Raw genomic sequence first — 15,000 nt, 5'->3', positions numbered from 1 at the left:
CTACACACTGTATCTGAGAAAACAGAAGTCAGGCCACATGCTCTGTGTGTGTGTGTGTGTGTGTGTGTGTGTGTGTGTGTGTGTGTGTGTGTGTGTGTGTGTGTGTGTGTGTGTGTGTGTGTGTAAGAGAGAGAAAGTGGTTATACTCTGAAATTAGTCACATATTTACAGGAGCACTGAAAGGCCAAGAGAGATGTAAAAAAAAGAATAATAATAAAAAATTATAATAATAATAATAATAACTCATGAACATGAGTCAACTGTAAAATACAGTATTCCTGTTACAGTAACACATCCCTCATTACTGAATCAATCTCATCACTATAATAGACCCCTTCATACTGTACCTGCCACCTTACTGTACCTGGTGCCTCCTCATTATAACCGATCCCTCTTTATTTTTTTACTCCTTACTGTAATTCTGTAATTGTTCGATTCTGTTTTATTATAACTAATAACCCAGTATTTAGTAACTTAATTACTTAATACTGATTATAACCTGATTAAATGAATTCTCATAATACCACCATCTTTTATTATTATTATTATTATTATTATTATTATTATTATATTATTTTTTTATTATTATTATTATTATTATATTATTATTATTATTATTATATTATTATTACTATTATTATATTATTATTATTATTATTATTATTATTATATTATTTTATTATTATTATTATTATTATTATTATTATTATTATTATTATATTATTTTATTATTATTATTATTATTATTATTATTATTATTATTATATTATTATTATTATTATTATATTATTATTATTATTATTATTATTATTATTATATTATTATTACTATTATTATTATTATATTATTATTATTATTATTATTATTATTATTATATTATTATTATTATTATTATAAAGAGCATCAGGAATCTCCCAGATCACGATGAGAATATTCGGTGCTGTAAACACGCATAACAGAAAGATGAAAGAGCTGAAAGCGGCGTCTATTTCCTGTCTGTGATGCAGCATTCCTGCAATTACAGCCTGTCAGAGCCAATCACACGCAGCCGCTTCCTCACCATTACTGCTGCCTGTCAGTGCACACACCCACACACACACACGCACACACACACACGCACACGCACACACGCACACGCACACGCACACACACGCACACACGCACACGCACACGCACACACACGCACACGCACGCACACGCACGCACACGCACACACGCATGCACACACGCACGCACACGCACACACACACACACACACCCACACTCCACTTCACATCAAGACGTTTCTGAAACAATACATTATATATCTGTGGTAGGAGAATTGATTAGATGAAATATGCAACACACTTTTGTCATGAGGTTCTCAAACTCCATAAACTCTTCAGAAAAGGTTTATTTTTTTATTAATAAATTACATTTAAAATAAATTATTTTTTTAATTTCATTTTCTTCATTCACATTTGTTTATATTCTTTTAATTATTATATGTATTTATTAGTAGTAATACTTATTTTATTTAACTAATTTGTATTTCATATTAAAGAAAATACCTGAAATAAAAAGTATTAATCTGTATTAATTTTGTTTCCTGGTGTTTTTAGCTTTAGTATATTTTCATATTTTATTTATTAATTTGTTTGTTTGTTTCTTTAAACTCTGAACATCTTTTTATGTTTTTTCTTTTTCCTTTTTTTACATAATTATTTACAATTGATATTTATATTAATACAATTATTGAGAGACAGACAGATGGATAAATAATTACTCATCTCCATCTATCTTCAAAACTAAAGTGAAGTGTTAAATAAGCCAGTTAAATGCGTGTGTGTGTGTGTGTGTGTGTGTGTGTGTGTGTGTGTGTGTGTGTGCATGTGTGTGTAGGCATACAAAGCTAATTGGACACAAATGACAGTTGACTCAGACTCACCCACAAAACAAATCTAATTACTGACATCCAAACTACAGTGTGTGTGTGTGTGTGTGTGTGTGTGTGTGTGTGTGTGTGTGTGTGTGTGTGTGTGTGTGTGTGAGAGAGAGAGAGAAGTAGTAAGTCAGTTGTGGTGCATCAGTCCTGATATGTGAAACTGCACGTACAAGGTGAAAAGTTCAAAGAAAGTCTTCTTCTTCTCTGTGTGTGTGTGTGTGTGTGTGTGTGTGTGTGTGTGTGTGTGTGTGTGTGTAAGAGAGAGAGAGAGAGAGAGTTAAGCTCCATCTGCCAGGCAGTAATAATCCACGTCAGTGTGAAGCAGCATGAAATATGTGAGATGGTGAAACACACACACACACACACACACACACACACACATTGTAAAACATCTCAGGTTTAGATTGAGAGAGGTATAGACAATAGCACATAGAAATATAAGACTATATGCATACACACACACACACACACACACACACACACACACACACACAGATGAAGGTAAATCTGATCTTCATCAATAAACACAATCAAGTGAACAAGATCTCAGAATGGGAGAGGAATTCAGTCTACACACACACACACACACACACACACACACACACAGAGAGAGAGAGAGAGAGAGAGAGAGAGAGAGAGAGAGAGAGAGAGAGAGAGAACCCTAACACTCAGTCTAAACAACTTCAAGAACTAAACAGAGACTGATATATATGGTGTGAAGCAGCAGCATGTTTCACACACCCACACACCCACACACACACACCCACACCCACAGAACAAGCGTGTCTTATCTGAAAGGAGTGAAATTACTTACATGCAAGAATGTAATACCGTCTCCTCTATGTCCTGATCAAAAAGATGGAAAGAGAGACAAAGGGGAGGGGGGAGTGAGAGAGAGCATTGCCTCTAACTCTGTTTACTGACAGAGAGAGAGGAAGAGAGGGAGAATGACAGAGGGGAAAAAGAGAGTGAGTGAGTGAGTGAGTGTGTGTGTGTGTGTGTGTGTGTGTGTGTGTGTGTGTGTGTGTGTGTGTGTGTGTGTGTGTGTGAGAGAGAGAGAAAATAGGAAGGGAGAGAAAGAGAGAGAGAGAGAGATGGCACACCTCCACCTTCTGTTTACTGAAAGAGGGAGGGAGGGATTGAGACAGTCAGACAGATGGATGGAGAGAGTGCAGAGATTGCAAGAAAGAAAAAAGAAAGAAAGAAAGATAATGTACAGAGAGATAGATACGATAAAAATAGAAAGACGAGAGAGAACCACACACACACACACACACACACACACACACACACACACACACACACACACACAACACACACACACACACACACACACACACACACACACACGCACATACACATACCGCACAGACACATTTCAGCACCATGGACAGAGACACAGATAGAAGGAGGTGTTGCTGAAGAACAGCAGTGTACTGGAAAAAAGAAAGTGGGTGGGGCTAAAACTGAATACAGTATCAACGGGTGTGTTTAATAACAGGGAAAGAAACACTGAGGGTGGAGTTTAATAACAGATGAAACACTGAGGGTGGAGTTTAATAACAGATGAAACACTGAGGGTGGAGTTTAATAAGAGACGGAACACTGAGGGTGGAGTTTAATAAGAGACGGAACACTGAGGGTGGGTTTTAAAAACAGATAAAACACTGAGGGTGGGTTTTAAAAACAGATAAAACACTGAGGGTGGGTTTTAAAAACAGATAAAACACTGAGGGTGGAGTTTAATAACAGATGAAACACTGAGAGTGGAGTTTAATAAGAGACGGAACACTGAGGGTGGAGTTTAATAAGAGACGGAACACTGAGGGTGGGTTTTAAAAACAGATAAAACACTGAGGGTGGGTTTTAAAAACAGATAAAACACTGAGGGTGGTGTTTAACAGATGAAACACTGAGGGTGGTGTTTAATAACAGATGAAACACTGAGGGTGGAGTTTAATAACAGATGAAACACTGAGGGTGGAGTTTAATAAGAGATGAAACACTGAGGGTGGTGTTTAATAACAGACAAAACACTGAGGGTGGAGTTTAATAAGGGATGAAACACTGAGGGTGGTGTTTAATAAGAGACGGAACACTGAGGGTGGGTTTTAAAAACAGATAGAACACTGAGGGTGGGTTTAAAAACAGATCAAACACTGAGGGTGGTGTTTAACAGATGAAACACTGAGGGTGGTGTTTAATAACAGATTAAACACTGAGGGTGGAGTTTAATAACAGATGAAACACTGAGGGTGGGGTTTAATAACAGATGAAACACTGAGGGTGGAGCTTAATAACAGATGAAACACTGAGGGTGGGGTTTAATAACAGATGAAACACTGAGGGTGGAGTTTAATAAGATACGGAACACTGAGGGCGGAGTTTAATAAGAGACGGGACACTGAGGGTGAGGTTTAATAACAGATGAAACACTGAGGGTGGGGTTTAATAAGGGATGAAACACTGAGGGTGGAGTTTAATAAGAGATGGAACACTGAGGGTGGTGTTTAATAACAGATAAAACACTGATGGTGGTGTTTAATAACAGATGAAACACTGAGGGTGGTGTTTAATAACAGATGAAACACTGAGGGTGGTGTTTAATAACAGATGAAACACTGAGGGTGGTGTTTAATAACAGATGAAACACTGAGGGTTGTGTTTAATAACAGATGAAACACTGAGGGTGGTGTTTAATAACAGATGAAACACTGTGGGTGGTGTTTAATAACAGATGAAACACTGAGGGTGGTGTTTAATAAGAGATGGAACACTGAGGGTGGTGTTTAATAAGAGATGAAACACTGAGGGTGGAGTTTAATAAGAGACGGAACACTGCACTGAGGGTGGTGTTTAACAGATAAAACACTGAGGGTGGTGTTTAATAACAGATAAAACACTGAGGGTGGAGTTTAATAAGAGATGAAACACTGAGGGTGGTGTTTAATAACAGACGAAACACTGAGGGTGGTGTTTAATAAGGGATGAAACACTGAGGGTGGTGTTTAATAAGATACGGAACACTGAGGGTGAGGTTTAATAACAGATGAAACACTGAGGGTGGTGTTTAATAAGATACGGAACACTGAGGGTGAGGTTTAATAACAGATGAAACACTGAGGGTGAGGTTTAATAACAGATGAAACACTAAGGGTGGTGTTTAATAACAGATGAAACACTGAGGGTGGAGTTTAATAAGATACGGAACACTGAGGGCGGAGTTTAATAAGAGACGGGACACTGAGGGTGGTGTTTAATAACAGATAAAACACTGAGGGTGGTGTTTAATAACAGATAAAACACTGAGGGTGGTGTTTAATGACATATGAAACACTGAGGGTGGTGTTTAATAACAGATGAAACACTGAGGGTGGTGTTTAATAACAGATGAAACACTGGGGGTGGTGTTTAATAACAGATGAAACACTGAGGGTGGTGTTTAATAACAGATGAAACACTGAGGGTGGTGTTTAATAAAAGACGAGATACTGACGGTCGGGTTTAATAACAGATGAAACAATGAGGGAGGGGTTTATCAACAGTGATAAACACATTGAAATGTCAATAGTTTTGGCACCTGTTAATAAAGCAGAAGCTCCTTCTTCTTTAAAATCCTAAGTTTCTGACAGAAGGAGAGTGAAACTCCTACTTCTGTGTGGAGAATACTGTACCCACCAGGACTGTAGGGTGTTTTCCCAACAACAAACCATGGATCAACCATAGATAAAGACTCTTCTAAAAGAGAAAAAGAGGGTTTTAAATTGGGAAACAAGGAAGAGCTAAAGACTGAGAAAGAAGTTCAGGGGGGAAAAAAAGCATGCTACAGGAGGAAGATGGAGGATCAGCTGCAGCAGAACAACATCAGCGGTGTGTGGAAGTTGCTCAAAACCATCACTGGTCATAAGGAGCCCAGCTCTCAGACTGAAGGTGACCAGAAGTGGGTGAATGATCTAAATCTATTCTTTAACCGATTTGATCAGCTACCCTCCCCTGCCCCCATCCAGTCCCCCCTGCTGCAACCCCCCTTCTCCGCTTTCACAGCAAACAGCTCCAACCCCACCTCTATCTGCACTGCTATCAGCTCACAGACAATACAAAACACACCTAACCCCCCCCGCCGATTCCCTTCAGTCCCCACTCCAACCAATACACACTGCCCCTCACAGAAGCCCAGGTGAGAATGGAGCTCAGGAAGATCAAAGCGAGGAAGGCTGCAGGCCCAGACGGCATCAGTTCCAGGCTACTAAAGACCTGTGCAGACCAGCTGTGTGGCATATTGCTGTACCTGCATTGACCTGAGCCTGAGGCTGGGGAAGGTGCCACAGCTATGGAAAACATCCTGCGTGGTGCCTGTTCCAAAGACGTTGCGCCCAAAAGACTTTGGGTCTACCGACCAGTAGCACTGACCACGCATCTGATGAAGACATTGGAGAGGCTGGTGCTCACTTATCTCCTCCCTCTGGTGAGCCCATCAATGGATCCACTTCAGTTTGCCTACCAATCTGGCATTGGAGTGGAAGACGCAGTCATCTTCTTCCTAAATCAGGCTATTTCACACCTGGAAAAGGCTGGGAGCACTGTGAGAGTCATGTTTTTTGACTTCTCTAGTGCTTTTAACACCCTCCAACCTGCACTCCTGAGGAATAGGATGGTGTACATGGGAGTGGACCATAATCTGTCTGCCTGGATACTGGACTACCTCACAGACCGACCACGGTATGTGAGACTCGTGACTGTGAGTCTGACATGATTGTCTGCAACACTGGAGCCCCACAGGGAACGGTTCTAGCCCCGTTTCTCTTCGCCGTCTACACTGCAGACTTCATGTTCAGCGCAGCAACCTGTCACCTGCGGAAGTTCTCTGATGACTCTGCCATCGTCGGTCTGATCACAGATGATGATGACAGGGAGTACAGAGAACTGACAGAACTTGGTGGACTGGTGCCAACGGAGCTGCCTCCAGATAAACACGGGGAAAACCAAAGAACTGGTGGTGGATTTCCGTAGGCACAAACACTGCTGGTCCACTGGTGGTCCTTATTACCACCAGTGAACATTCAGGGAAAGAACATTGTGAGAGTGGACGCTTACAAATACCTGGGTGTTCATCTGAACAGCTAACTGGACTGGACAGACAACACTGAGGCAATTATTATAAGAAGGGACAGAGCAGACTCTTTCTGTTGAGGAGACTAATGTCTTTTGGCTACTGAAGACCTTCTCTTGACTCTGTGGTGGCCTCAGCCATCTTCTATGGTGTGGTCTGCTGGTGCAGAAGCATCTCTACTGCAGACAGGAAGAGACTGGACAAACTGATCAGGAAGTCCAGCTTAGTCCTGGGGATTCCTCTGGACACTGTACAGGAGGTGGGAGAAGGAGGATGGGAGCTAAACAATCATCAATGGTGGCGATCGTCTCTCACCCCCTGTATGAAACAGTTTCTTCTCTGAGCAGCTCCTTCAGTGACAGACTGTTTCATCCTAAGTGTCTGAAGGAGTGAAACAGAAGATCTTTTCTCCCTGCTGCTATTAGACTTTACAATCAGAACTGCTCCCAGTGAACCAGTCACCAAAATACACACTGTTATTACTGTATTATTACTGTTTCACTGCAATAATAACAATAACTAAGTATTTTAAACAACATGTGCAATAACAGAAATTTTAAAAGCGTGCAATATCACATGTGTGCATTATGTCTGTTAGAGTAACTACTTACTCGTGGTCTCTTTTTTCTTCTTTATATTTACACATTGTGTTGTGTTTATACTGTATACCACATTATGTCTCTATTCTTTTATATATTTGCATTTCTTTTTCTTTGCTCCTGTAACAGACAAATTTCCCTACTGTGCGACGAATAAAGGTTTATCTTATCTTATCTTACAGCTGAGAAACAGAGGAGAGGGTGACACCTGCAGGTTATCTGTGGTCATTACAGAAAAATATGAAATGGTGGAGACATAGAGAGAGAGAGAGAGAGAGAGAGAGAGAGAGAGAGAGAGAGAGAGAGAGAGAGAGAGAGAGAGAGAGAGAATCTGTGTATCTGTCAGTCCTAGTAAAGAAGGGAAAGGGGCGTGGCCTGTGTATCTGTCAGTCCTAGTAAAGAAGAAGGGGCGTGGCCTGTTTCTGGTATTTGCTGAAGTAAACACTGATCACATATCAGTGCACTTTGTATTGACACAAACATAACAACCACCACCCCAAATACCAGGAGTATAACAACCTCTGCCTGATATTTTTTGCTTTGCACACACACACACACACACACACACACACACACACACTCACTCTCACACACGCACATACCCTCACACACGCACACACACACACACACACACACACACACACACACACACACACACACACACTCACTCACTCTCACACACTCACTCTCACACACACACACACATACCCTCACACACACACACACACATACCCTCACACACACACACACACATACCCTCACACACACACATACCCTCACACACACACACATACCCTCACACACACACACATACCCTCACACACACACATACCCTCACACACACACATACCCTCACACACACACACACACACACACACACACACACACACACACACACACACACATACCCTCACACACATACCCTCACACACACACACATACACTCACACACACATACACAAACACAAACACACACACACACACCCTCACACACACACACCCTCACATCCATACACACACATACATACACACACACACACACACACACACACACCCTGTTTGCTTGTGTAGCACTAAACGGCTAAATTTAGTGTAGAGTGTAACTGAGAAGAGCAGAACACTAACAGGGCCAGAGCAATCTGGAATCCAGCCACTTTGTCCAAACACACACACACACACGCACGCACACACACACGCACACACACACACACGCACACACACACGCGCACACACACACACACACACACACACACACACACACACACACACACACACACACACACACACACACACACACACACACACACACACACACACACACACACACACACACTACTGCAGCAACAATGCTGTCCAGAAAAAAAAAAACATAATGGAAATTGTTTTACAACTTTAAAAACACAGACCAACAACATCACCTCTACAAATAAATACTTTTACAGAAAACAAGAAAAACAAAAGGTAGAACAAAAAGAAAAAAGCAAACAGACAGATTAATAAATAGACAGATAAATGGACAGACAGACAGATAGAAACAGTATCTCACAAAAGTGAGTGCACCCTCACATTTCAGCAACCATTTTAGTATAATCTTAAATGACAAAACTAAAGAAATGAAACTTGGATATATTTTAGAGTAAACTGTTTCAGAGCCACACGTCCTGTTCATCATGATCATGTTTTTTTGTCTCTTTCTTTTTGAGCTTTGAGTTCGATTCTCTCATACTGACCACTGGATGTTCAACATGCACCTCATGGTAAAGAGTCTCTGAGGATTTGAGAACTAGAATTGTTTGTTGTACAGTGTTCAGGGTCATACGGAGGTTTTCTAACACGGGTTCCACTCGGAACAGACCTCGCAAGGGTCCATCAGAGAAGTCGAGTCTTTGTGCTCTGCATCAGGTGCAGAAGTTGCTTCATAAAACAGACGCGTGAGTGCTGCAGACCGTACGCCACACACTGCAACAAGTCGGTTTCCAGAAGGAGCCTCTTCTGAAGCTGTTCACAATCAACCCCTCAAACAGTTTGCTGAAGAACAACCTGTCCAAGAGCATGAATTACTGTAACCATGTTCTGTGGTTTGATGAGAAGAAGATAAACTTGTTTGGCTCAGATGGTGTCCAGCATGTGTGGAGACGCCCTGATGAGGAGAACCAAGAACATTGTGTCTTTTCTACAGACAAGCATGGTGGTGGCAGCTGCATGAGTGCTGCTGGTACTGTAAAGCTGCGGTTTCTTGAGGGAAACATGGATTCCAACATGTCAGTAGTGGGCCATGCGTTTGGTACCTGAACCTTCAGTGAGGACGTACCCAACTTAATCCACATCTTAATACACCACTATCACATCCCAAATAATAGAAAAAATCAATACTGTACAATAACACAATATAACAACACGTGCATTACAGAGAGACGTTTCACATCTGGATGTGAAAACCATTTTACTAAAACAACAAACCCAGTTACACTCCAAACCTCCACACTACAACCACAACTGTGCACCTACAACATCTGGAGCAGTTCACAATCAATATTTATCTAATAACATGAAAAAAACATTAAAAAGTAAATAATTCGTATTCACTGGTCTGGAGGTGGAGATCAAACCCTTTCCCGGGCTGAGACATGTTAGCGAGCTTCAGGGTTGGTGACCTCCTCACCATGTCTCGCTTTTCTTCACAATGTATTTTTAAGTGTCTGAGACCAAATTAATTTCTCTTCCTCTGTAGGTATAAAAAAGTCTAACTCAGATGTATGAACGTGTGCAGAGCTGCACACGTGTTTTACCAGTCGAACTCGGCTGTAACAGTTTCCCTCTGAACAACCAATCAGAGGACGGAACAATGCTGACGCTATTCTGGGCCAGTGATCTGCTCTGTGAGGAGAATCTGAAATCTGATTGGATAAAGAAACAGAGCTGTTGGTAATATTCTCGATGGTAAAAGTCCAGCAGTACTGATTCTGAAGGTTCTGAGCAGATTAGATTCACATGGCAGCACATAGAGGCTGAAATCTGATTGGACAAAAAATCTGCATCCACATCCACGTACTGAAGCAGTGCAGCCGAGAGAAACACTACGACATGAAGAGAAGAAACTGATGGAAGAAATTCATACAATTTCATGGAACAAATATTAGAATTGATGTTGTAAATGTAGATCAGAGCTTCTGATAGTGTTTAGACCAGTAGAGAAGTGTTTACTGACCTCACACCACTGCAACATGAACTGATTCTAAAGCAGAACATGATGCCCTTCCTACAGAAACTGGGCTGAACGACCCCAAACACACCACAAAGATGAAAACTGCCTTGCTGAGGAAGCTGAAGGTGAAGGTGACAGAGTGGCCAAGTGTGTCTCCAGACCTGAACCCTATTGAGAACCTGTGGGGATCCTCAAGCAGAAGGTGGAGAAGCGCCATGTGTTTAACATCCAGCAGCTTGGTGATTTCATTATGGAGGAGTGGAAGAGGATCCTAGCAACAACCTGTGCAGCTCTGGTGAATCCCACACCCAGGAGGATTAAAGCAGTGCTGGATAACGATGGTGTTCACACACAATATTCACACTTTGGACACCATTTTGGCGTGTTCACTGAGCATGGACTCACTTTAGTTGGCAGTTATTTAGAAAATGATGTCTGAATGTTGAGTTATTTTTAGAGGACAGTAAAACTGCACTGATACAAACTGCACATTGACTAAAATATATCCAAGTTTAATCTCCTTCTCTTAATTTCCTTCGAGAAGGTTATACTAAAATGGTTGCTGAAATGTAAGGGGTGCACTTACTTTTGTTAGATTTTGTGAACAGACAGCCAGACCAACAGCCAGACCAACAGCCAGACCAACAGCCAGACCAACAGTCAGACCGCCAGACAGCCAGCCAGATAGACAGCCAGACAGACAGACAGACAGACAGACAGACAGATAGACAGATAGACAGATATTGGGAAAAATAAACTGAGCCCACACACAGACACAGCTGTGTTATAGGGTAGCTCCGCCCCCTGTGGGCGTGACCCTGTTCATGCCGGTGGTATAAATCAGTATTCAAAAGATCTGATCTCCATCCAGGAGGATCGTACCTGACTGGTCGTTCATCATGCGAATAGCTTTGGCTTTGGCCAGCTCCAGTGCCGTGACCCATTTCTGCCTCTCCACCTCTGTCCCGGCCTTCAGGTGGTAGGTTCTCCCCCCGCTGCTCAGCACCATGTTACACGCGTCCTCTGTGTCAATGTGAGCTGTGGCCAGGTTAATGGTACCACGACACGTGTGGGCCATCTCTGCCTGTGTCCTACACACACACACACACACACACACACACACACACACACACACACACACACACATCAGGAACCTCCAATAAACTTTTTTTTTAATTTAAAGTCACAAGATAGTGGTTATGCAACCAGGAATGATATATAGAAGTCCAAACTCATAAGTGTGTGTGTGTGTGTGTGTGTGTGTGTGTGTGTGTGTGTGTGTGTGTGTGTGTGTGTGTGTGTGTTTGCATCCACATTTATCATCAAACCCAATTGTCCGAGACAGTTGTCAATAATGTGAAAAAAAAAAAAAGAAAGAAAGAAAGAACTACACCTACAACACGCGTACACAGAACACCTACACCTACAACACGCGTACACAGAACACATCTACAACACGCGTACACAGAACACCTACACCTACAACACGCGTACACAGAACACATCTACAACACGCGTACACAGAACACCTACACCTACAACACGCGTACACAGAACACATCTACAACACGCGTACACAGAACACCTACACCTACAACACGCGTACACAGAACACATCTACAACACGCGTACACAGAACACCTACACCTACAACACGCGTACACATAAACCCCTACAACACGCGTACACATAGACACCCACAACACGCGTACACAGAACACCCACAACACGCGTACACAGAACACCCACAACACGCGTTCACAGAACACCCACAACACGCGTACACAGAACACCCACAACACGCGTACACAGAACACCCACAACACGCGTACACAGAACACCCACAACACGCGTACACAGAACACCTACACCTACAACACGCGTACACATAAATCCCTACAACACGCGTACACAGAACACCTCCAACACGCGTACACAGAACACCCACAACACGCGTACACAGAACACCCACAACACGCGTACACAGAACACCTCCAACACGCGTACACAGAACACCTACACCTACAACACGCGTACACATAAACCCCTACAACACGCGTACACATAGACACCCACAACACGCGTACACAGAACACCCACAACACGCGTATACAGAACACCCACAACACGCGTTCACAGAACACCCACAACACGCGTACACAGAACACCCACAACACGCGTACACAGAACACCCACAACACGCGTACACAGAACACCCACAACACGCGTACACAGAACACCTACACCTACAACACGCGTACACATAAACCCCTACAACACATGTACACAGAACACCCACAACACGCGTACACAGAACACCTACACCTACAACACGCGTACACATAAACCCCTACAACACGCGTACACAGAACACCTCCAACACGCGTACACAGAACACCCACAACACGCGTACACAGAACACCCACAACACGCGTACACAGAACACCCACAACACGCGTACACAGAACACCTCCAACACGCGTACACAGAACACCACAACACGCGTACACAGAACACCCACAACACGCGTACACAGAACACCTACACCTACAACAAGCGTACACATAAACCCCTACAACACGCGTACACAGAACACCTCCAACACGCGTACACAGAACACCCACAACACGCGTACACAGAACACCCACAACACGCGTACACAGAACACCTCCAACACGCGTACACAGAACACCTACACCTACAACACGCGTACACATAAACCCCTACAACACGCGTACACAGAACACCTACACCTACAACACGCGTACACAGAACACCACAACACGCGTACACAGAACACCCACAACACGCGTACACAGAACACCCACAACACGCGTACACAGAACACCTACACCTACAACACGCGTACACATAAACCCCTACAACACGAGTACACAGAACACCTCCAACACGCGTACACAGAACACCCACAACACGCGTACACAGAACACCCACAACACGCGTACACAGAACACCTCCAACACGCGTACACAGAACACCTACACCTACAACACGCGTACACAGAACACCTACACCTACAACACGCGTACACAGAACACCCACACCTACAACACGCGTACACAGAACACCCACAACACGCGTACACAGAACACCCACAACACGCGTACACAGAACACCCACAACACGCGTACACAGAACACCTACACCTACAACACGCGTACACATAAACCCCTACAACACGCGTACACAGAACACCTCCAACACGCGTACACAGAACACCTACACCTACAACACGCGTACACAGAACACCCACAACACGCGTACACAGAACACCTCCAACACGCGTACACAGAACACCTACACCTACAACACGCGTACACATAAACCCCTACAACACGCGTACACAGAACACCTACACCTACAACACGCGTACACATAAACCCCTACAACACGCGTACACATAGACACCCACAACACGCGTACACAGAACACCCACAACACGCGTACACAGAACACCACAACACGCGTACACAGAACACCTACAACACACATACACATACAACACGCGTACACAGAACACCTACAACACGCGTACACAGAACACCTACAACACGCGTACACAGAACACCTACAAGGGACACAACATGGAATTACATGAAAGTACACATCCAAATTTATTTCAGGTTTATTTTAAAGCAGCGGTTTAGAAAATAAAAGAGCGTAATACTTTAATCATTTTCATTTAAAAATCCTTTTTAAAAATTTCACTTAACTTTTGTTTTTCAGGCTGTTGACATTTTTCTGGTCCAGACATTAGCCCCGCCCACAAACCTGGTCACACTCTATATTCAGTTCAGTTTGTTTACAGTTCACTTCTGAATTCTAGATCCTGATTGGTCAGAAAGTGCTGATTAATACTGTATTAACGTAGAGTTAGTTATTGTTTCTATAGCAACAGTTCGTCCATGGGGGCATGTCCAGCACACACTCCATAACATAAACCAGTTTCTGTTTTTACATACATTTTTAAGATACAGTAAAGTAGAGATGTGTTTATGGAACATGTAGAAAAAGGAATTTCCAGTGGAAAGAGAAACTAAAGGCTGGAACTTTGAATGTAACTAGAAATAAATCAAACCTATTATGCTTGAAAGTAATTATGAGATCGTGGATAGTGAAGTAAGAGAAACATCCTGAGGAA

General features: G+C 42.7%; 1 protein-coding gene across 3 annotated transcripts in view; it reads right to left on the bottom strand.

Annotated features, from left to right (window-relative positions):
• The window catches only part of osbp2b (oxysterol binding protein 2b), a 45,782-nt gene that overhangs the window by 28,005 nt on the left and 2,777 nt on the right, over positions 1-15,000 (bottom strand). For 2 of the 3 annotated variants that reach the window (XM_083527347.1, XM_083527348.1), the window contains exon 2: positions 11,721-11,929. In XM_083527347.1, the coding sequence (XP_083383473.1) occupies positions 11,721-11,929 (209 nt within the window). Of the gene's footprint in view, positions 1-2,738; positions 2,771-3,033; positions 3,054-11,720; positions 11,930-15,000 lie in introns of those variants that run through there. The other variant, XM_083527352.1, reaches the window with a different exon arrangement.

This window comes from Silurus aristotelis (genome assembly GCF_946808225.1).
Source record: "Silurus aristotelis genome assembly, chromosome: 23".
NCBI lineage: Eukaryota > Metazoa > Chordata > Actinopteri > Siluriformes > Siluridae > Silurus > Silurus aristotelis.
The sequence above is the reverse complement of the archived record's forward strand: the minus strand, read 5'-3'. Positions and strand labels throughout refer to the sequence as shown.